The following is a 25746-nucleotide window of genomic DNA, read 5'->3' on the forward strand; positions in this document are numbered from 1 at the left end:
GAACAATTTACATTGAGTTTAAAGCAGTTGTTTGTGAGCATATTATTGCGATTAAAACAGAAAAAGTCACTTACAGGTAAAACATTACTACGTACACTTTTGTATGCAATACCTAGGTCTGATTGCAAGCGATGCAGTTCTAAGTTATCCAAATTGATAATTTCGAGCCTAGTAGCATAAGGAATGCTATTGTGTACAGAAGAGTGCAAGACTTTTCTCATCTGAACCTGCTCGATTGTACTGATGTCAAATATATGGTGAGGATTCCAAACAGTTGAACAATACTCAAAAATTGGTCTGTCGTAGGTTTTATAAGCTCTAATTAGCAATACAATGTTTCCAGAAAAAAAGCTTCGCAAAATTAAGTTTACATCTCTTAATGCTTTTTTAGTAACGCTGTTATGGTAAGCTTTGGAGCATAAATCATTAGAGATAAGTACACATAGGTCCTTAACAAAGTGAGGGTCATCTGCTAGATCAATGCTACTGTTGGAAGAAATATCCATCTGGGTTCAGTTCCAAGTGGGGACAAAGACACTGGAAACATGGAGGCTGCTTGGAAAGATGGTTTAATGGTGGCCAGGATCACATGGCTTGAGATCCTGAACAGAAAAGGGCTGAGATCCTGTGTGCTCCCTGGTTTTATGCTTTTTCTGAGCTTTGAACTTTCTGGGGCACAGGAAGAGTATCCTGATTGGTTGTCAGACTCCCAGGGGGTGGGAGTCTTAGCTAGCCTTGCTGGCTGATATAATCTTCCCAGGTGCCATGTGGTGAGTTTCAGTTCTATATGGGTTCTATTATGATGCAGATGATGGCCCATTAGCAAAGGTGGGGGGTGGCAGGAAGTTGCAGGGAGCTGCTTTGTCTTTAAAACATGTTTCTCCATTTCTCATCCAGGGAAATATATTCTGCCTTTTAAGTATTTTCTAAAATATTTCATTCTTGTAGGAGGGGGGTGGGTGCTAAATTCCTACACTACCTAGTTTATACTTGACATTCTGATTACATTTACCAATACGTAAGTCAGAGCATTTATTAATCAAAATTTGAAGTTGCCAAATAGATGACCATTCAGACACATAGTTGAGATCACTTTTTAAAACAACAGAATTATCTGTAGAATTGAATAATTTTACATCATGGGCAAAAAGAACGCAATTGCTTTTAAGTTGATCACATAAATTGTTGATATAAAGCAAAAAAAAGTGTGGGACCTAAAACGCTGCCTTGCGGAATGCTACTGTTAACTGATGTAGGATTAGACAGTGAGTTTCCTAATTTGACTTTCTGCAGTTTATTAGACAGGAAAGCAGCAATCCACTTGTGCAAAGGTCCAGAAATGCCATTAAGAGTTTAATTTCAACAGCAGGTTATTATTTATTACTGTATCAAAAGCCTTACAAACCTAACCCTAACCCTTGATCAAGACATGTAGTCCAGATGTTTTTACAGTGCAAAAGTTGTAAATTACAGGATGAGTTTTTCCTAAAGTCAAACTGTTTGTCGGATAGCAAATTATTTGTCTCTTAAGTGGTGAACGATGGATTGGTTTATAATTGATTCCATAACTTTGCATATAACACAACACAAAGAAATTGGTCTATAATTTTTTGACTGAACTAGGGTTACCCTAGACTTACTGTATATACCATTTCATAGTGCTTTACAGCCCTCTCTAATCGGTTTACAAAGTCAGCATATTGCCCCCAACAATCTGGGTCCTCTGAAGAATGGAAGGCTGTGTTAACCTTGAGCGGATGAGAATCAAACCGCTGGCAACTAACAATCAGCAGAATTAGCCTGCAGTAACTGCATTCTAACCACTAGGCCACCACACCTCATTATAGGTATCTAAATAGGTATCTAAATCAACCTGGCTGAAATTTGATTTGAGTCATTCTGATGTTTCCATTTCCATCCAGATGTTTTTATCAGAATTGTCTGAACTTACACAGCATTCCAAGTACTTGCTAACCACAGCAGCTTTGTTGTCCCCTTTCCTATCTGGGACTGGAAAGGAAATTTTTCAGTGAAGGACACGCCTGCTTGCTGTAGTATGGCAGCTTTTGATTTAGCAACCGAATAAGCTTAAGCATTTGTTCCCGATCCTGAGGGAAGTTTCCTGTTATAAAGCTTCCCTAATATAAATAAGTAAACTCAGCAATCCTAGTTAACTATTTCTCTAGGGTTGGTTTTACAATAGCCCAAGTAGAAGGAAAATAGCGCTGCGCTGCCATCTATCGGCAGCCTCCAGAACTACATCACCTTCTGGCTCCAACTTAGACCCTTTTAGACTGGAGGATGCATAAAGAACAAACAAAACGATTGAGGCCAATAAATCCCACCGTTCTCCTAAGCTTCCGTGCAGCTGCACGGAAATAGCTTCAGCTCAGCCAACCATTGCTTTTCCTCCGAGCCCTGCAGGAAAAAAGCGAGTGCTGGAAAGGATAAAGACAGAGAGATGAAACTGTAGCCATGGCAGTTACATTAAGCTATTGATCTGATGGGTGGTGGGGGTGGGGATCAATAGCTATTAAATGTACAATGAAAGCAGGTGCTAGGAACATCCATTGAGAACAGTTGAGCATCAAGGAAAGAAAATAGGGGAAAGCAACAGGCAGCTGTGCCAGGAGCTCTTTTAGGGAATGAATGCAGGCGTGCAGCTTACTGGCTTTGTGCCAGGTATGAAATTACAGGTAGGCCTCACTTACCGACTGCCTTGTTTAAAACCTTGATCTAAGTTATGATGATGGTGTAGAACAAAAATCAGTTTTGCAATCAATTCTCGCATTTAGGACCCTCACAGTGTGTACTTCACAACAGGCTTCCAACAAGCTGAGTTAATGGGGATTGCAAAACAAAATGGTAAGTCACAGTTACACGATGTCTCATTTAACAACCAAATGGGAAGTGGGATATCGTAAACCCACCACAGTCACATGATTTCCCACTTAATGACACTTAGACTATGGCACTTAATAGTTGAATTGCTTGTCCCAATTGTGATTGTTAAGTGAAATATGCAAATCTTTAAATATCTTTCAGAATGGGATGGAATTGATTTTTTTTATTGCATAATGTGCAAATAATAATTAAATTTAAGAAGGAGAAGAAAATATATTGTATTAGACCATAATGGGGGGTGAAGAGGAATATGCTTAAGGATGTACCTGACCAATAATCTGTTCACAATGATTTTTTTTATTATGTTTATAAAAAATAAAAAAAATTCAAAAAAAAAGAAAGGAAAAGAAATATACAAATCTCCATCTATCTACCGGTATGTCCTTACCCCCACCACATTTGGCTTCAGACATTGCAGCATCCCCATGGTTATGTGATCAAAATTTGGACACTTGGCAATAGGCTCATATTTATGACGGTTGCAATGTCCAGGGGTCATGTGATCACTTTTTGTGACCTTCTGACAAGCAAAGTCAATGGGGAAGCCAGATTCACTTAACCGTGTTACTTCACAACAACAGAAGTGATTCACTTAACAATGGCAAAAAAGATCAGAAAATAGAGCAAAATTCACTTAACAAATGTTTCACTTGGTAACAGAAATACTGGACTCAATTGTGGTCGTAAGCCGAGAACTTCAAATACCACCTTCTACATTGTTATATTTTGATTTCAGCATCCTAATCTTTAAAAAGTGCTTAAAAAGTTACCTCGAAAGAGAGAGAATAAAACATGCAATACACAATTTTTCTCCCTAGTTTTCAGCCATCCAAAGGAAAAACAGGGGAGGTGGGATTCTGCTATGCATCCTTTCCCCCTTTCTTTCTTTTTCTGTGCCTTCGTCTCTCTAATTCTATCCTATTCCCACTGGCTCAAGTCCTGAATAGAACTGGGCCTCTGAGCCCTCCTGACAGAATCACTGAGAACAGCTGATGAGAATTTTTATCCTACTACAAATAGCATTTCTGATAGGAAATCTGGTTTAGATGGAAATGAGGTAAAGGCTTAAACTCATCTCGCCATCTATAGGCCATCTAAAGTTTTTTCCCCTAGCATGTTGCAGCTACTACCTCTAGTTAAAATCATTACATTAATAATTGCTTCATGCAATTCATAAAGCAAAATTGAGGTCAGAGTGTGGGAACGTCACTTCCTCTGTCTCTAGTGTTAAGAAACAACTAGGATGAGATTGTGTTTTTGGGAGTTCAGATTTGTTTCATAGTGTCTGGAGGCCGTGCGGGTCTGGATGGGGAAGAACAGGCTTCAACTCAACCCTTCCAAGATGGAGTGGCTGTGGATGCTGGCATCCCGGTACAGCCAGCTTATTCCATCACTGACTGTTGGGGGCGAATCATTGGCCCCCAGGGGGAGGGTCCGCAACTTAGGTGTTCTCCTGGACGATCGGCTGTCTTTAGAAGAACATATGACGGCCGTCGCCAGGGGAGCTTTTTATCCGGTGCGCCTGATACACCAGTTGCGTCCCTTCCTAGACCGGGATTCCCTATGCATGGTCACTCATGCCCTTGTCACTTCCCGCCTGGACTACTGCAATGCTCTCTACATGGGGCTCCCCTTGAAGAGCACCAGGAGGCTCCAGCTGGTCCAGAATGCAGCTGCGCGGGTAATGGAGGGAGCACCACGTTGCTCCCATGTAACACCTCTCCTGCGCAAGCTGCATGGGTTGCCGGTGGTCTTCCGGGTGCAATTCAAGGTGTTGGTTATCACCTTTAAAGCGCTCCATGGCATAGGACCGGGTTACTTACGGGACTGCCTACTGCCACCAATAGCCTCCCATTGACCTGTGCGCTCCCATAGGGAGGGCCTCCTCAGGGTGCCGTCAGTCAAACAATGCCGACTGGCGGCCCCCAGGGGGAGGGCCTTCTCTGTGGGGGCTCCTGCCCTTTGGAATGAGCTGCCTCCGGGGTTGCGTCAACTCCCCGACCTCCGGACCTTCAAACGCGAGCTCAAGACGTTTTTATTCCACCGTGCGGGGCTAGCCAAACGAAATTTTAATGGGGTTTTTTATGAAGGTTTACGATAGTTTTAATTTTATTTGGCCAGTTTTAGAATCAGTTTTTTAATATGTTTTTAAATTTTGTTTATGTCTATGTTGTTTTATTTTTTGGCTGTTAACCGCCCTGAGTCCTTCGGGAGAAGGGCGGTATAAAAATCAAATAAATAAATAAATAAATAAATAGTCCGATGCAATACAGATAGAAGCACTATAGAAGTGCTTCTTATAATGGCATGAGGCATTTAAGTGTTTAACTGGTGCAATTTTTAGAGCTGGCCTCCTCCCTTGATATATGAGCAAATTCAATGTTCCCTGCTTTCATATTGATTGAATTCCATTGCAATGAAACCATATTTATGAAATATATTAATAGTTTATGGCTCTATTCCGTCCACTAAGCAGGCACCTCAGAGTTTCTCATGCAAACTCCAGGAGAAAAATAATATTTTCTAAGACCATGGTTTAAGAAGAGATCCGACAACCATTTTTAAGACTATGGTGCTGATATAGGGTCTCCTGCTTGAGCTTGAGGTTGGACTAGAAGACCTGAAAGGTCCCTTCCAACTCTTTTATTCTGTTATTTTGTACTAGAGTCTGATGTCTGAATCAAATAGGGTGGATCTTAAAATTCCCCATGAAAGAACATGATAAAAAGAACAGTGATGTCCATTTTAAGAAATACATCTAACAACAACAAAATCCAGTAACAATAAAAAAAGTAATGTTGGATTGTATGATAAAATGGGCGCAAAATATTCAACAACCTATAATGATGGAAACGTGGGAGAAAATTTGGGTTAGGAATGTTAAATTTATTCAAGCACAAAATCTAAGAGAAAATTTTTATAAAATGTTTTATAGATGGCATTTAGACCCTAAAAAGTTGGCATGTATGTATCCGAATATGCAACCTAAATGTTGGAGATGTGATAGTGTTGATGCTACCTATTATCATATATGGTGGACTTGTAATAAAATCAAACCGTTTTGGATTAAAATATGGTGGATTATGCAGAATATCTTGAAAAAGAAGATAAAGTATACTCCACAATTGTTTTTATTAGGTATAATTACGGATTGTACAGTAATATAGACTAAATTAATATTGAACTTAATATCAGCAGCGAGACTTTTGGTGGTGCAATATTGGAAGAAAGAATTGTCTACAATTGAAGAATGGACACTCAAAATTTCAAATTTGGCAGAAATGGCAAAAATTTCTGCGTATCTGAAAGATTATTCACAAGAATGATATATAGTAGAATGGAGAAAATGGATTGATTATATTCAAAACAAGTATCAGACTAAAAAGTATCAAATAGCTTATGAGTGATTGTAGGAAAAGTATTGTACTTGTGTATTTGTTTAAAAGGGAAAGGGGAGTTAAGGGAGCAATGGAGGGAGACGACTTCCGGTGTCCAGGGGCAACGGGTCGTCTGGAGGCTTCTCTTGCCCCCAGCGCCCGAATCCGGCCGCCGCCGAGGCCCCCAGGGGCCAGGTGTTCCGAAAAGGACACCTGCCGCACGGACGGCTCGCCAGGGGTCTCCCAGCCGACATACAGGACTGGGGGGACCGATGCTGGCGCGTCCTAGGCTCGGCGGGGTTCGGAGGCCACGGGCCACGGCCATTACTTTGGTCGTCGCCTGGGCCGCTGTGCCCGGTGACACCGGGGCTTTGGATTTATAACTGCAGCAGCCTGGTGGTGAACAGGGAACGGAGAAGAATTGAGGAATGGAGAAGGGAAGGGGATATCGGTAACGCGAGTGGAGTGCTCCGAGTGCGGGGGGGTTTTTCTCCCCTGCGGCTGGAAGGAGCACGAGTCATTCTGGAGAGAGGAGAACTTAAAATAAGAAGATTACTGGTTTTGTGGAGCTCTGGAGAGAAGAGGTGATGGAGAAATTTAGGAGGGAGGGTTTGAGGCCCCCCCTCTGGGGAACAGTGGTGGCGTCCAGCTTCCGCCTTCACTATGAGAATCTTGATGACATCACTTCCCTTCGGCTTCCTGGTTGACTAACTGTACTCTGGACTCGTTGCTCCTGTGAGTGCCCCCCTGGTGGATCCGGAGGAAATTACAAGGATACTGTGCTTGCCTGAGGATTTTGAATTTTTTTTTCCAAATGGCAAAAGGTCAGAGACCAACTGCTGGAGAGATGGAGAGAATTCTGGAAAAGTTATCCAATATGGACAAGAAACTGGATGATTTGCAAAGAGGCCAAACGGAAATAAGAGCAGAAATTGTGACTATTCAAAAGGATTTAAAGGATACTCAACAAGTCTCAGCAGAAAACAAGCAGAAAGTGGAAGGTCTGGAGGGTGAGATGCGGGCAGTGCAGAAAAGAGAGGAGACGACAGGCAATGCTGTGCTTGGACTACAGATGGATAAAATGTCTTATTTCCTTAGGTTTCAAAATTTGGAAGAAGTGGACCAAGAAGATTTGAGAGATGTTGTGACTAAATTGTTGGGAGAATTTCTTGGGAGAGGTGTTGATTTCATGAATTGGGATCTGGATCGAGTTTATAGAGTTAATTCACAATATGCACGCACGCATGCAGTTCCCAGAGAGGTTCATGTCAAATTTGTGAGAAGAGAGACGAGAGATGAAATTCTTAGAAAACATAGGAGTGGGGCATTGACTTACAGGGGCAGGAGATAGCCATTCTGAGGCAGATTCCCAGACAGGTACGTGAAATGAGAAAGAAATATTACTTTTGTCAAGCAAATTGTACCAGAAGGAGTGGGCTTCAGATGGCTGATGCCAGAGGGATTGATGATTTTCCGGGAGGGCATTAGGAAAAAAATTAGTACAATTGCGGAGGCTACGGCCTACGTGGAGGAACACAAAGCCCTCCTGGAATCAGATGACCCAGGAATTGAAGAAGGGGAGGTTATAGACCATGGGGCGGTGGCGGCTGCCGCTGTTGCCGCCCTCGAGTTGGGTTAGGCTGAACCCAGAGTTCTGAGATCCAAAACTAGGAAGTGATAAAGATATTTGGTATTGTGTTGGTTTTCCTTATTCTCTTTTGTATGATATTCTGTTTATTCTTGACCCTTCTTTATTGCGTATGTAAGATTTGTAAACTTAGCTACTTCGTGTCACCTGCTTGCCATATGGCTGTTGTATGTGTTAAAAAATTTGAGTAAAATTCTTATCTAGGATAAGAAAAATGAAAATTTGCCATACCTGATATGTATTTGTATATACCTTTTTTGACCAATAAAAACTTTTTGAACAAAAAAAAAAAAAAAAGGGAGCAATGGAGGAGATGAGATTATGGGTTATGGTTTTTGTAGTATTTTAGCATATGTTTGTTAGATGTTATACCCTGTATTTTGCTCTGGGAAGTCTCCGTGGGGGAGGGGGGAAGGGGAAAGGGGAGGGGGGAAGGGAGGGTGGGAGATAATTGTTAAAAAAAAATTTATTGTAAAACTTTTTCAATAAAAAAAAAAGTAATGTTGGATATGTTGGCACCAAGCTTCTAGATTCTCTTCCTCATATACAAGTATTTCTCTTCCATGTACAATTAGAACTTTTGCTGTTGTTCACAGCACCATCTTGTACACATGTATACACACTGAAAAGAGTTTTAACTTCTTTATTAACAGATCAAGACAGCATTAGCCAGTAAGATCTTAATTTGAGCAAGAAGAAAGTTTAGGAATTTACCCCTTGGCTCCCCAAGCTGTACATCCTCAGCCCTACATAGACTCCTTGGAAAATATCAGTTTAATGCCTCTCTATGAACACTTAACCATCTCTGGATCTTGAACATGTTGGAAAAGCAGATCTGCTATAGTTGGGTTTTAAGGATGCTATGAATATGAAGTCAAATCTAAATATGATTGAAATGAAGCCAGATTAAGCTAACTGCAGACTAGGTAAGGCATGCTTGCATCCATAACTTGAGCCATTTTAAAGAAAGCTCTTACCACCCTGTTTTCATTCCTGATGATTGATATTTAGCTAAGAAATTAGCAAAGCTCTTAGAAAATGAGTTAATCTTCTTAATCATAGTACTATGTGTTCCAATTATAAAACAACTGGGAAAGTCACTGAGTAAGTTTTTTGGAAGAATCAGAGATTTGACAGAACAATGATGATTATGATGATAAAGATGATTTGCATCAGCCCAACCTAACTAAATACTTCAAGAAGCGATATTGGCCAGTGACAGAGAATACAGTCTGTCATCACACTTGGCCAATAAAAATTCTATTCTATTCTATTCTATTCTCTGGAGCTGTTGGAAGTTGCTTGCTCAATGAAGACTCGATGGCAGACTTGCAACAAATGCCAAAAATAATTTTAAAAACTTCTGGGCGATTGTGGGTGCCCCATCACTCGAGGTTTTTAAGAAGAGACCAGACAGGTTGGTACAGGGTCTCCTGCTTGAGCAGGGGGTTGGACTTGAAGACCTCCAAGGTCCCTTCCAGCTCTATTCTGAACTGAACTGAAACAGCAGTTGGTGATTGTATTGTGGATGGAAGTTGTAACATGCATGAATAAACATGGTCAGGAAAGGCTACTGTACAGTCCATCCCTATGACAAGCCCAATCAGACTGAAATCACAAATCAGGATATGGCATTACAAAGTGTCTGCCAAGGTCAACGTCTCTACATATTCCCATGGCTGACTGCTGAAGTTTTCTGCTTTTGTAGCCACTCTTCCTTGACATTTCTGAATGTAAGCTTAGAGCTCAGACATGTTTTAACAATGAATAGCAGCCTACTGACTTGCCCTTTCCCTTTTGAGGAGCAGTGAGAATTAAATCCACAGTCAAAGGTATGAGCCAATGAGTGACAGCAAGACAAGGTCTCACAGGCACCTTTCCCCAGAGTCCTCACATCTTGAGTCAAAATATGTTGGTTACAGCTTATAAACATATTCTTATTAAACCTAGCATGAGAGATCTCAGTAGCCTCAAATTCTGCTTAGATATGAATGATAAAGCCTGCGGCTCTGGAGGATGGCTTTGTTTTCATGGCAAGCTTAGGAGCACAACGCAAGTTACTTTTAGCTTCTATTATTCACCCATTATTTATGTTCATACCTAATCACACGCCATATCTGAAGTTCTTTTGTACTGCCCCAATATTGTATTATTTCTTTCTTATATCCACCCCACCCGCTTGTTTTTGAAAAACATATCAGCAGGTTAGTTCAGGAAGTAACAAATTTATGCAGTGAATATTCCAAACTATTTTTTTCAAAGAAGAAAATTGCTTTTATGTAAATTCCATAGGGGTGGGTGGGGTGGGGTAATCCCAGAACCTGAGATGCAATCAAAGTAAATAGTCCCATAAAATACCCAATTTCTGATTATATAAAGATCAAATTATAGGAAAGGTTTCATGGGTATGCCTGGAGAACTTCCAAGAATCAATCAACATCAAAATATTTTGCACCCACATCAAATATGTTACAAAGGTTCACTCCATATTCTCAACCATTTGAAAATATGTAATGTTTTTCTAGTTGGAAAAACCTGCATTCCAATTCCTATTCATCTGGTGCCAAATATTTTTCCAAAGCAACTCAATGAATGTTTTTTACTTTGTGGAATTGTATGTGTTTCCAGTAGGTTCTCCAATATTGTTATTATAGAGAATTCCTTCCCATAGAATGAAAAATCTATTTAAACCCTGTTTCAGATTGACAGATGATCATTATTTATTAGTCACCAATTATATGATCTGAGGACAGCAATAGCAGGAGAAGAAACTGAAGATACAGTTATTTGTCAGTTACTTAATATGTAGTTCTTATAAGGAGTTGGACAAAAAGAAGCAGCCTGTTTAAAATTTTAATAGTGATTGTAATTGATTTCCCTGTTTTTATATTCTGTATTTTGCATAAACTATCTTGAGTGTCTCAGAAAGGCAAACAATAAATCTAACAATAAATAATAAATGGGTACAAGAGAGAAGCCAAAATGTGCTGGACCTGATATTGTAGGGAATAAGTAACTGTTTCAGACAGATTTTACTATTGTGGAAGGATTTGTGGAAGGCTTCCAAGTAGCCCAAAGAATATATTCTTCGCTACATCTCGAGATCTGCCAAGTTCAATTCTTGTTAAAATACAAATATTAGGGTGAGTCCAGATTCTGATTTGGTGATCTCCCTAGCTGTATGCTTTTTGGGTCCGGAGAAAGTCAAGGCAGAGCAAAGGATAAATCGAACATTTTGTATTTTCAATATCATCAGGTTGTGCATCTTCCTTTTGTTATATTTACATACTGATGTCCTGTTCTGCAATGAAAATAGGTAGGTATACCCAGATATCAAACATGTGGCACGTTTTGCTAAATTGCCCCTTATACCCAACATCTTATACAGCTGGTTGTTAGGAACTTTTCACCTATCACAATGAGTGATTATAAAGCAGCTACAACACTGAAGTCACAATATATTTAACTATAGTGGTGGCTATCAACAGCTGGTGGATTTTCTCTATCTATATTTAACTAGGTCTGGGATTCTGTTATTCTGTTTATGACTATATTCTTTGACTGTTTCATCTTTCCTTCTTTTATTAATATCTGAAGAAAATTTGCTAATCATGACAAACTTGTCTATGTTCGGTTTGATTCACACCATATTGGACCTTCGGGTACTGTACCATTGTTAAATGACAGCTTTAATTTCACTTCTAATCAAGAACACCAACATTACACAGTATGCCCACTCTTCCTGCTACTCCATTTCACTGACAAAATATTGTTGGTTGATATCAAACAACTAGTAACCATTCTTTTTACATTTTCCTCCACCCTTTGGAAAAAAGTTTTCAGCAAGGGACATGTTAACAATGGGACCCATTTTGCCGAAAATTTGCTTCCTAAAAAATGGGAACATAGTCCATTTTTCAGACTATGTCCCAGAAATTATATAACATCTGTCAATACTATTTGTATAGTCAGCCATTCACTTGCAGCTTTCTTCCTTTTCTTTCTGTTCTTCCATGGACCATAAATGTGGATGAGACTACTACTTTAGGTCCAAGAGTCTTGCAAGCCCTCCAAGGCCAAGAAACTAAAGATATGAAAGCTACTACTTTTATTATAAGGCTATAATAACAGAATCTTGGAATCTAAATGTGCTCCTCCTTTTTCAGAGGACAACTAGGGAAGGTGATGTCTTGTTTGGCTTAGCTGTGGCTTGGACTCAAGATTTCTTTGATCTATTGTTTTGGTAGCAGCTTTTCCTCCCAGTCAAGATTATTCCTTCTGCCCTTTGACCTCGCCTTAGAACTTGCCCATACAATATGATTGCATTTGTCCCTACATAGGTTAGCAAGAAGGGTTTATTGTCAGTGCACTTGATATACCTTCAGTCACATCCCTGATTCTTGTTTCGGTAGACATTACACTTAAAAAACAAGAGGGTCCGATAGCATATATTTGTTTGGCTCTTATTGGAGCAGATTATCAATTACTGTAATCCTTACCTTTCTCTTCTTGCAGAATATAGTTGCACCACCCTTGACTTTCCAGGGATCCATCATCCTAGCTCCTGTTCCATAGCTTCTTCAGTAACCACGGAGACTCAAGAGATGAGTCTTTTGTGAGGGTCTGAAAATGATTCATGAGTTCTAACACTGCAGGCTATCTTCTGTATCTTTTCCCCCTCATCCTCTGAACTTGGTTTTTTAAAATTATTTTTCTGACTTGTTGCTTTCTCTATCGGTTTCTGATGTAGCACCTCCTTTGTTTGACGATGCATTTTCATTAAGCCATTCAAAGGAGGAATGTAGGGATAGAGAATTAGAAACAAAGGGAAAAATGGGGGGGGGGAATAAATAAAATATTATAAGAAATATTAGAAAGGAGTAAACAGGATTTGAATAGATATGAAGGGAATATGTATGTAACTGGAGTGTGACTGAATGTACAAAAAAGTATAAGCATGATGTTATATTGTAATCTACACAAAAGAAAAAGTGTTAGAAAAGTATGTACCAGACTAGTCGCACCATGTCTAATGTTTTTGAATTGTATATTTAATAAAACTTTTTTGAAAAAAAAAAAGAAAAAAAGAAATGTAGCCATTCACTCTTTCCTTCCCCTAGTCCTTCAAGGATTATTGCAGGTTTAACTTTGCTTTCAAAATGTGCCAGGCAAGATTACAAATGCACAGCAAGGTCATAACTGCAGATTCTTGTCCATCAACATTTTTGTTTTCTTTAAAGTGCTCACGGTACTGTAAAAGCCCTTATTTATTTTTACTTTTATTTTTTATCAGTGTTGGGTTTTTGGACAAGAACTGAAAAGGGACTGATTTATTACTGATGAGGTCAACTAATTGTCTAGATAAAGAATTACAACTATCTTCATATAAATTAAATATAATTTATAATTTAATTTATATTATTAAATATAATTTAATAGCCGTTAGTTCTATTCTACATTAGGTACTGACCTGAGCCCCCCTAAATATCAGGAAAACCATCAATTCTTCAACTTGACTAGTTCAAGTTGAACTAGTCAACTACTAGTGCTGAACTACAGAGATTAATGAGTGTAAGAATCAATCAGTACAGGTGAGATTTTTAATTTATAGGACTCTCACATTAAACAAAGCCCACCATTATTAGCCAATATAATAATGCTAATGAAATTCTTGGCAAAAGTATCCTTGTCTATTTATGCATCAAACAGGTTGCAACATCTGTCATAGAACAAAAAATAATTGTAGTGCAAAATCCGGCCCATATTTAGATTGGGAAATATTTATCCAAAGGAGACTCCAGACCATATTTACTCACAATGCCCTTCTAATTCCACAGCTGTAGAATGCCACTTAAAATTAACTAGTTTCTGTAAAATTGCACAAGACGTTGGAAAGATTATCTAGCAAAAAGAAAAACGGTTTATGGACTTAGGCAGTGCTACGTCTACCATAAGCAGCAAAGGCTCTCTGGGATAGCCACTATCTCATTTCCCTCCAATAAAGGAAATGCACAACTTTTCAATATAAACATGCTCTTAAGATAAACTTTTACAAAAGCGAGCCTACTTAAATCACGAAATTGAATTCTAAATTCTTGTGACATAAAATAACAATAGCACTTACTTATTTACTGCTTCAGTGCTTTACAGCCCTCTCTAAGCGGTTTAGAGTCAGCATATTGCCCCCAACAATCTGGGTCCTCATTTTATCAACTTCCGAAGGGTGGAAGACTGACTGAATCAACCTTGAGCCTGGTGAGATTCGAACTGCCAAATTGCAGCCAGCCACCTAGCAGTCAGCAGAAGTAGCCTGCAGTACTGCCTTCTAACCACTGCGCCACCGTGGCTCTTAAAAGTATTGTGGAATACAATTCCTTTTATTAGAAGCATTGAACATTATCCTGCAAAGGTGGGTTGCTTATATTAGAATCAGGAAGGAGGTGAAAAGCAAAAGTTTCAGGGATTTCCTTCTTGACTATGATCATTAAAAAAAAATACATTAGAGGTGGTAATATACTTGCACTGACGATCTGTTCATACAACATACAAAGTTGGAGTAAGAAGAGGATAATTGACAAGAAACATTCTTTAGCACTTTTGTCAGTTAAGGAAAATCCAGTTTTTCCTGGAAAGTCAAGACATAGATGCAGTAGACTGGCATTCAACAGATAGGATACATAAGAGAGAGAAAAACTACATCAACTCCTCTTTCTCAACTGCAAACCTGTTTTGGTAGATTGCATAGCATCCAGAGACTCAGACTGGGAGAGAATAATCCCTCTTCCATATCCTTCTTCAACCAAGATCTCAGTTAGGGTTATGTCAGGTCAGCCCTCTCATCCATACAAATAGTCCTCAACCTATAATGGTAATTGGGCCCACAACTTCAGTCCCAAGTTGAGATGATGATAAAGCAGGTCATGATGTGAATGTGTCCAATTTTATAACCTTTTTTTAAAAGTGATCGTTAACCTGGTGCATATGGCAGTTGCTAAGTGAACCCATTGTTTACTATGGGTTTTTTTTTTTTTTGGCTGGAAACCAGAAGTAAACCCAGGTTTCTAGAAAAACAATACTGTATATCAGTCATGTGAATGTGGGAATCTTGCAAAGGTCCATAAATGTGGCTCCATTGCCAAGCGTTCAAAATGTGGTTACATGAATGGGATGGGTGGGGGGAGAGGAGAATGTGGGCATAACTTCAAATCATGTTGTACGTTACTTTTTTGGGGTCTGTCATTACTTTGAACTGTCGCTGTGGAAACAGTTGTAAGTCGAAGACTCACTGTGATCCAGTTAGGCTCAGAGAGGTGTTATTGGCATTCCCAGAAAATAAAAATGATGTTGTAAGTTGTAAATTAAATCAAAAGCGAAACTCGGATGAGAGTGAGCACTGTAAAAAGTTAGAGGGGTGAATGTGAAGCAACTTCGTCTTTCCCTTCTTGTGGCAACCATTTTGTGAGAAAGATGTATGACACCCCCTCAGCCTTTTGGAGATGTTCAGTTTCACTCAAAATTTGGTTACCCTCGCCACAGCACATAATAAAACATTACTCCTTCCTATCTCTGACATAAAAAGAAGGAAGATCAGTATATTGATTTTCCCTCAGACTTTTCCATCTTTTAAGGAACAGAGAAGAGGTTCATGTCTGCGTATAAGTAAATAAATGAAAAACCAACTCTACATTATAAGCTTAAAAAAACAAGGTCTTCAGCCTTCTGTATTAGTTTACATTTTCAAAAAAAATTTTTTTTGCTTAAAATTGAGTATTTTTCTTGTTGCATATGGATTACTTTTTTCTAAAATGCCACGCCCTAGAAATTTATCACACTGCAGAAATACGTTTGTTATTCCAATAGCTGTTCATATGAACAATCAATGCATTGTTGAATAAACAATTACAGAATGTTAAACCATCTGAGTTAAAATAAAAGTTCCATATTTGCAATAAACTTTTGAGATAATCTAAATTAGTATTAAGAGCAAGTGGTGCACAGAATATATGGAAACTGAACATTGTGGTTTCAGTCCATTACTGTACTTCTCCAAGGTTCCATCAAGAAGATTTCCACATTATTAAAATTTGGAATTATTATTATCTAAAAAGAAAGTTATAATTAATGATATTTTCAGCTGAACCTGGCAGATTTGGAGTTTTCTTTTCCAAAGGTCACCCAAATGAATTGATCATCTGTGTTCTCAATGATGACAGTTCCCATTATTCTATTCTTCATTTAGGACAACACAAACATAAAAAGAAGTCAGTCAAAGCCATGGGAAGCGAGAGAATCACAGATGCAGAAATCCAGCAAAGGCTATTTTTACAGACAAAAGAAAATGAAAAAGAGCAGACCAGCTCTCAGCTGCCACCAGATTTCTATTGGAGATTATCCAGCAAATTATAAGAGTGTGAAGTTACCAATGGATTTTCTACTGATGCTTTAACAAATTGATACCTTGTAAAAACCATGAACCGATTAGCAGTTACAAGACTGTGGCATAAAAAGGAGCATAAATATAAAATTGGACCTATTAACAAAGGCTGATTTACAGGTGACCTTCCAGTGATATGGAACATTCCAGAAGGACAACAGGACTTGTATATTTAAAAGTTTACCACCATCTGTCTAAATGAAGCGAAGCATTCTTGGAATCCCAACTGGTCTTTTAAGCCTCTCCAGCGTCACATGACACTGAGGTATTATTTTGTGACAAACCCTGACATGCTTTTAAAGCTTGACAGAACCCCCGTTTCCCAAAATGGAAAGCTTGACAGACTAAAATTTATAGTATGTTCTCAATACACAACTCCTTTGTACAATAGCCTGTCCAATTTTCATTGACTAATTCAGATAAAGGTTTGCTTAAGATGGATCTGACCCAAATTAAGACATTTTGTAATTGCTAGCTAAACTTCTGATAAAAGGGATGGCATAAATCATTTAGGCAGGCCACAAATCCACCTCTCTGCTAAGAGATGGTGGAAATTTATATGAAGAGTCCAACTAATAGCATCTTGAAAACTGGCTGGGTGACTTTAGGTCACTCACTCTTTTAGCCCCACATATCTCACTTAGTTGCTGTTATGGGAAAACAGGAGGATAGAATATTAAGTATGTTCACCGCCTTTCTGGAAAAACAATAAAGGTGGGATAAAAAAGTTTTATCAGCTATCTCTGCAAAGAAGAGACCCAAAGATTCTATACAAGCAGTTAAAATTTGTCTAACTTTGACTTTGAATATAATAGTTTGTTGTTTACCTACCTTGTTGTTTTTTCTTTCTCCAAATAAATGTTTATATAGTGTATCTAAAACGTTGGGGTTTTTTTTATTAAAAAAAAAATACAAAAAAGGCGGCCTCCTCACAAGCAAAACTGTAGCACATAATTACCACTTATAGTCACAAAATTTTCACATTTAAATTCTGGATTTGGAAAAAAAGGGGAGGAAGAGAGGTAGTTTAGTTTGCAGTTGTTGGTCTAGAAACCAGGAGACTGTGAGTTCTAGTCCTACCTAGGCATGGAAGCCAGCTGGGTGACTTGGGCAGTCATACTGAGCTCAGCCCACCTCTCAGGGTGGTTGTTGTGGAAAAAATAGGAGGTAGGAGTGTTGTGTTCACTGTCTTGAATTATTTATAAAGTAACAACAACAGAAGTTTTAATTTTGTAGTTAAGGCAGTTGAGCTAAGAACCGATTGCAATGAACAGATTGAAATGTCCTGTGAAGTTGATGTGTTTATCTGAACGTTGATTCCTTGTATTTACCACATATGTATTTTATTACTGTATTTCCTTTTAACTATTTTGTCCTGAAATTTGATTCTGTATTTTGTTTTATATTTTTACATGGTCATAAAACTAATCATTTAATATTCAATCAATCAATCAAGCTGACATAAACCCCAAATAAATATTTATGCAAAGGGAGGGCAAGTGATGTGTTAAGAGATGATGTAATCATACAAGTGTTATAATTGGAATGTGAGGGATTATCTGGCTGCAATATCTCTCATCCTATTAATTGCCAGGGGTAGATGGTGCTATAATTTACATACTTGAATCAGACATGTATGATTTTGTCACTTGTAGATTTTAAACTTTTGATAGCACTGTGGTTTGCTGCAGACAATGTTGGGGACATGAACATTTTAAGGTTATTAGAGATCGCTTCCTTCTGCATTAATACAAAATAAATACCAACATCTTTGATTAGGTTAGTGTTTATTGGAAGAAAGTTTTGTGTTTCAAAGAACAAGCTCTCTAAAAGTCCAAATCTCGGATTTGGGTTGGGATGTTTGTGTAGCTTTTCCCTACAATTTTTTTAAAGTATCTTGTGTATTTTTTCAGGATCACATGGCTATTCTCCACAGTGAGGCCTTGAAGAGAGACACTTAATATATAGAGTGGCTCTGCAGTGCACTCTTGCATGCTCTAATAGCAATTAGTAAATTTAGTGTGCTACCAAGTCCTATTTCACACAGCAAAAGAAATGAGATGTTCTTATTCCTACTTGTGGTAATGCCCAGAGACAGCCAAATAACTAGCGGTGGGACTAAAATACTCCCGAGAGAGCTACGAAGTAGCCCCTCATCCACATCAAATGGTCGTCTTCCGGCATTATCAGTTTTTCATAAAATTAAGACACAACAACTTAATTACTGAGAACTGTTTTAGATAAACCTTTAAACTGAGTTTCACAATAAACATTTTTGCAGAAACTATCAGAAAAAGGGATCAAGAAATTCTACCAGTAACTGAAATAACTGCTCTTCAGCATCTAAAATGATTGTATTAACACAGAAAATTACAATTTTCCTAAATAAGGATACATTTGATATTTGGGTTTTGCCACTGAAGCTAGCCAGAGTTGATGAAGAAATTCTTCAAGTAAACTGCAAATCTTTATTCAAGCAACTGATGTTGTCATTTCCCCTCAAATACAAACCCCAAAATTTGCAAGAGGGACCATCACATTTGCCAAAGTATATCTGAACATACCAAAAGACAGCTTTTTACATCTACAAAGGTATAAAGAATACAAGAAAACAATGTTATTTTTTTATGCTTCCCATCTCCCCGATAAGGCTACTCTGCAATACTCAACTCTATAAAACAAAACGAAAATAAAACGAAAATAAAACTGGGCCAAAAAATATGTCATAAATCATTCAGAAAACTGAATTGCAGAATCAGATTTGTGTGCTAAGAAACAGATCTATCATCTTGGAAATGGGGATGAATCATCACTCGCCATATCAAGGTATTAACTGGGGTGGAAAATATGTGGTTTTCCAAATATTGATGGATTCCAATTTTTGGGAACTGCAGCTGGCATTGCCGATGATAACAAATGCTAGGAATTATACCTCAACATCTAAAAACCTTACATAGTCCTCAAATTCTACAGTAAACCATTTTCATTGTCTGGAAATTTCTCCTACTCTTCATCCTCGCTTTTATACCAAGTTTATTTGTTTCACTAGCCTTTTAGGAGTGAACTTCTATATTCGTAGTAACAATTAAACAATACGCTGTTGGCAATTATATTGTTAACTGGCCCATATGCAATTAAGAACTTGAATTCTTTTAGTTTTGCAACCTCAAATAAGAAAATAGCTTGGCATCAGTGTCTTTGCTGGAATTTCAATCTTTTTGAGAATAGAGAACGAATACTTGAGAGCCAATGGAAGGAACAGCTTTTGCCATGGCCTTCAATTTTCAGCATCTGCAAATTAAATGAAAAACAAGCAGTTTTAGATCTCAAAATAGAAGCTATGATAATCCACACAAGAGAAGCATCAGGGAAACCAGTTCTGCGGCCCCACAACAGCCATTACCTCAAGAAAGCACCACCAATTCTTTACACAGTTAGCATGCTTGCAGCGATAGGCAGGACAAACAAAATGTCTTAACCAGAATGAGGAGCAAATGCAGAACTGGCCTTCTCCATATGCATTGTGGCTAGAGTAACAGATTTTTTTTAGCTATCCAAAAAGCTGGAAATTGGTTGAGACTTTTGCAATGCACTCGAACAAAGCAAGTTCTGTCAAACCATTGTCTGAATTAACTCCAGGCTGACAAATGCATTCCTAGAAGAGTCTCTCTAAGCTATAGTTTGAAGCAATGGTTGAGGCACTTAGGAAAATTGTTTAGCAGTAGCTCTTCCCTATTATTTTCCATATTTGGTGTAGTGTGGTACAGTAGTTCAGATATTGGAAGTCTAATAGACAGCACCCAATTCAAACCCATCCCTGCCAATAGAAACTCAACGGGTAACAATGTCTCAGACTGAGCTATTTATAAAGTTATTATTCTGGGGAAAATAGGGTATTATGCATGCTCCCTTCAGCCCTTGGATGAAAGATAGGGTATAAATCAAATTACTGAATGCATGACTATGTCTCAAACCAAGCTGTTCATAAGATTATGTTCTGAGGAAAAATAGGAGAGGGCCCCTATACATACTCCTTTCAGTTTCTGGATGAAAGATGGGCTATAAATCAAATTAATGAATGCATAAATATTTATATTTTTCAGGGAGAAACTGTAATCTCAAGGCCCAGTCTTTTTGGGTGTGGAAAGTTCCGTACATTCTCTGCCAATTTCTCACCTATTGCTACCTGGTAAAATTAGAATTAAAAATAAAAAACAGAGGATAGGACAAAAACAAACCTAGAAACACAGTGAACATAGTGATTACTGTATATATTTGCATTTCGCAAAATCAAAATATTTGATGAAACATAAGCAAGAACTGAAATATTTAGCTGGGAGTCCTTTACAATCAGATCCTATTTGTATCTAGCCATTATAATTCTCAAATGTTATCCTTAAGTTGCAGTAGGGTTTTTGAAAAAATCAATGATATACTAAGGTACAATTATTTCTGCAATTAGGTTATTTTCTTATAAGACTTTCTCATCAATCTATTTTCCCTATTGGAAAATAACAGACAAAGCTATTAGTGGCTAATACGGACCTATTACGCATTACCTTTCAAAGCACTTTCATGATAGTTGCACAATATCTAACACAGAGGCACTAACTGCCTATTATTTTCTATATGTTTTAGATTTCAACTTCCATTAAACTCAGCTAATGACAAAATATTTTGTGGAATTGGTCCTGGAGGGACAAAATCCCTCACACTTTTGATCTAACAAAAGTTCTAAAAATAACTTCCTAAAATGCAAAAAAATATTTGCACATTTGATCTGGTGATCGAATAAAGGCTTTGAACAGAACACTGTTCCTTATGCTGTAAGCATTACTTACTTAGTAGAATTAAAGATAGTCCTTGTTTAGCGATCATCTGAAGTTAGGACAGATACCCACCCACCCCTGAAGGTACCTATGACCCAGCTGCAGAGATCTGATAGTGGCATACACCCCCCAGGATGGTCGCATGATCGCATTTTGGATGTTTGGCAAATGGTTCACCCTTACAACTGGTTGTAATGTTCCACAGTTACATTATGCAATTTACGGGGGGAGGGGGAGGGGAATTGCCAGAAATTGTCCTTTTCGGTTGGTTTCTGACCAAAAAAACCAAACACCTATTAGAAATATATTCACATATTTAACCACTGAAATGAACCAGCAAACATGTGGAAAACTCTTAAAAATATCACCGGCTATGGCAAACCTCCTTCCCAGGCTGAAGGTAATCAACAACTGGCAGATGACCTGAATGAGTTTTACTGCAGGTTTGAAAGGAAACTACAGCCACCTATCTCCACAACCCCCATCTCAAACACACCAACAACAGCCAAGCCTCCTACAACTGACACCATTTCATTGGGTTCACAACCCCTAGTGATCACAGAAAAGGAAGTGCAGGACCTATTTCACAGACAAAAGCCAGGAAAAGCTCCAGGCCCAGACAAGATAACTCCTTCTTGCTTAAAAGTCTGTGCTGACCAATTGGCCCCCATCTTCACCCATATTTTCAATAAATCACTAGAGATGTGTTATGTTCCTTCTTGCTTCAAACGCTCTACCATCATCCCAGTGCCGAAGAAGCCCACCATCTAGGAACTGAATGACTACAGACCAGTTGCTTTAACATCTGTAGTCATGAAAACCTTTGAAAGGCTAGTGCTTTCCTACTTGAAAACCATCACGGATCCGCTGTTAGACCCCTTGCAATTTGCATATTGAGCAAATAGATCAACAGATGATGCTGTTAATATGGCTCTGCACTACATCCTACAACATCTTGAGTCTCCAAAGACCTATGCAAGGGTCCTTTTTGTAGACTTTAGTTCAGCATTCAATACCATCATTCCAGACATTCTTCTAACTAAGCTAAACCAGCTACAGGTACCGGAACAGACTTGTAAGTGGATCACAAGCTTCCTAACAAACAGGAAGCAGCAGGTGAAGCTAAGCAAGATCACATCAAATACCTGTACAATTAGCACAGGGCCCCCCCAAGGCTGTGTGCTCTCCCCACTTCTCTTCTCTCTGTATACCAATGACTGCATCTCCAATGATCCATCTGTTAAGCTACTGAAGTTCGCAGATGACACAACAGTGATTGGTCTCATTCGAGACAATGACGAATCCGCATATAGACGAGAGGTCGAACGACTAGCCTTGTGGTGCAACCAAAACAATCTGGAACTGAACACACTCAAAACCGTAGAAATGGTGGTAGACTTTAGGAAAAACCCTTCCATACTTCCACCTCTCACCATACTTGACAACACAGTATCAACAGTAGAAACCTACAAATTTCTGGTTCTATCATATCGCAAGATCTCAAATGGACAGCTAACATCAAAACATCATTAAAAAGGACAACAAAGAATGTTCTTTCTGCGCCAACTCAGTAAGCTCAAACTGCCCAAGGAGCTGCTGATCCAGTTCTACAGAGGAATTATTGAGTCTGTCATTTGCACCTCTATAACTGTCTGGTTCAGTTCTGCAACCCAACAAGAAAGACACAGACTTCAGAGGATAATTAGAACTGCAGAAAAAATAATTGCTACCAACCTGCCTTCCATTGAGGACCTGTATACTGCACGAATCAAGAAGAGGGCCGTGAAAATATTTACAGACCCTCGCATCCTGGACATAAACTGTTTCAACTCCTACCCTCAAAACGACGCTATAGAGCACTGCACACCAGAACAACTAGACACAAGAACAGTTTTTTCCCGAAGGCCATCACTCTGCTAAACAAATAATTCCATCAACACTGTCAAACTATTTACTGAATCTGCGCTACTATTAATCTTCTCATAGTTCCCATCACCAATCTCTTTCCACTTATGACTGTATGACTATAACTTGTTGCTGGCAATCCTTATGATTTATATTGATATATTGACCATCAATTGTGTTGTAAATGTTGTACCTTGATGAACGTATCTTTTCTTTTATGTACACTGAGAACATATGCACCAAGACAAATTCCTTGTGTGTCCAATCACACTTGGCCAATAAAAATTCTATTCTATTCTATTCTATGAAGCATTTGCTTAATGGCTGTGGGAAAAAAAGAAGTTTGAAAAATTAGGTTAATGCCTCAGCTTATGACAATTATAACTTACAATGGAAATTCCAGGCTCCGTACAGTCATACGTCAGAGTTTTCTTTCATTTGCTCCAGCAGGAAGAACCAACTATTTTTATTCAGGAAGCCCCTAGGTGGCAGTAGAGAGCAACCTCTGTCTATTTAAGGCGCAAGAAGCAATCAGTCAATCAGAATAGAGCTGGAAGACACTTTTTTGGCTTTTTTGGCTGCTGCCACATAGTGCTGGTTCATGTTTAAGTGATCGTCCACTAGGACTCCAAGATCCCTCTCACAATTGCTAATTTTGAGCTAGGTTTTGCCTACTCTGTACTTGTGCCTTTGGTTTTTCCTGCCTAGGTGTAAAACCTTGCTTTTCTCCACATTAAATGTCATGTTGCTGAATAAGGCCCATTGTTCAATTCATAACATTTCAGATACAACAGCTGATGCTAAAATAAGAACTTTACATTTAGCCCACTGCTTATTTTTCCAAAGCAGTTGAAAGATAATCTTAGCTGTAATTCAGAACAGAAAACCCAATATAAAGCTAACTACAGGTAGTCCTTGACTTAACAACCATTTGTTCAATGATGGTTTGAAGTTATAGTGGCATTGAAAAAAGTGTACTATGATCCATCCTCAAGGTTATGACTACTGCTCAAGGTTATGACCACTCCCATAATCACATGATCGAAACTTGGATGCTTGGTAACCGGCTCCGTTTATGACAGTTGCCGTCTGCTGTGGGCAAGGTGGTGCGACGGTCATAACTCACCTTTTTCAGTACCACTGGACCTTCAAACCATCATTAAATGAATGGTCATAAGTCCAGAACTATCTATAATGAGATGAGAATAATCTATACCACACCTATTTTTTTCCTAAGAAACGTAGAGCAAATTTGATATAAAACTCACCCTATGCTATCTTCTCCAGATAATTCAATTAGTCAGATTAATGAAAAAGAAGAGACATTTGGCTTGCTGTTCTAAAACACTGGGCTTAATGGAGCATTTTAAAGTGAAGAGTGACTCTTAAGTTACTTTCAATGACACTCAGATGCTGATGTTGTTACTATTTCCTTAATTACCTTATGCAAGCTAAGTCACTGTCTTGCACTCCATTGTAAAAGCTCTAGTTTTAAAATATAAGTGAGACCAGTGGAGCTATATTCTGAAAAATTCAGAAATAAAAGCACAAGAAAAAGATTGAGGGATCGCAAGACTTACTTCTTGCACTTACATACACACACACACAAATGGGGACAGTAGGACAGGGATGGTAGGCACGCTGGTGCGCTTATGGACGCCCTAGCTCAAATCTTCCTTTAGGCGAAATAGCCCCCTTTTTTTTAAGCTACCCAAGGATTGTCCTATAGAAAATCCTTACTACAACCTCAATTATCTTTTTCTCCCTCCCTTTCCTTCAGCACATATGCAAATATGTGTGTACTTACATGCCAAAGAATATTATCTATTACCTTCCCCCCAAACACTTTTTCATATTTCATACATCCACTCTCATCTACAGCAAGCTGATTTATAAAGTAATTTATGTGGCATACATCTATACAACCAAATCTACTTTAGTTATATTGGCTTAACATCTAATCTCTTGAGAATTGGAGGATGGACTCATTAAGAAATGGGCACATAATTCTTTTCTTCCAATGTTTTATACGTAGCTGGAATCACTAGATCCATGGACATCACTGTCTAAAGCAAAATGGGTCCTTTTCTTTCAGAGAAGTCAAAATCCCAAGATAACCCTCCCCTGTTCTTTACCTACCCCAATGTTTAAATGGCAAATGTAGGGGGGGGGGGGGAAAGCAGTGGAAGAAAATTGCATTCTTCCTTATATCCGATTATAAGTGTAGAACTGGAAGCAGTAAGCATTTTGTCACCTCAGGGATAGAACAGGAGAGAGAGAGAGAGGAAAAATGATGTTAGTCCAGTCATTCCCCTTTGTTCATGCCCAAGGAGAGACAAGAATAACGATGCAACATATTCCAAATTGTTGCAGCTTATGAGAGCTGAACTGGGACAGGCTCTGCAAACCAAGCCTAATGCAGCTGTTCACTATGGAGCTCCTACCAATTTAACAGGAATTAATAGTAAAACTCTAACAACTGTTAAGATGCTATTTATGCCTCTTCTTCTCTAGCACTTATATTTCAAAGCAGCTGTTTCAGAGAAGTTAGGGGTAAATAGCGCCCTCTCTTGTTAGTGAGGCAAGAGTAATGAAATAAAACACTTCTCCCATGACAGCTACATAAAGGTTGGATTCTACTCAGGGGAG

At 38.6% G+C, this 25746-nt stretch overlaps 1 protein-coding gene across 1 annotated transcript in view; it reads right to left on the bottom strand.

The window, feature by feature from the left end:
• Positions 1-18158: 18158 nt before the first annotated feature.
• Positions 18159-25746, bottom strand: part of GTSF1 (gametocyte specific factor 1) — a 58933-nt gene continuing 51345 nt past the window's right edge. The window contains exon 8 of the mRNA XM_058167380.1: positions 18159-19654. Coding sequence (XP_058023363.1) covers positions 19641-19654 — 14 coding nt within the window. The 3' untranslated portion in view covers positions 18159-19640. The remainder of the gene's footprint in view (positions 19655-25746) is intronic.

This window comes from Ahaetulla prasina, chromosome 2 (assembly GCF_028640845.1).
Source record: "Ahaetulla prasina isolate Xishuangbanna chromosome 2, ASM2864084v1, whole genome shotgun sequence".
Classification (NCBI taxonomy): domain Eukaryota; kingdom Metazoa; phylum Chordata; class Lepidosauria; order Squamata; family Colubridae; genus Ahaetulla; species Ahaetulla prasina.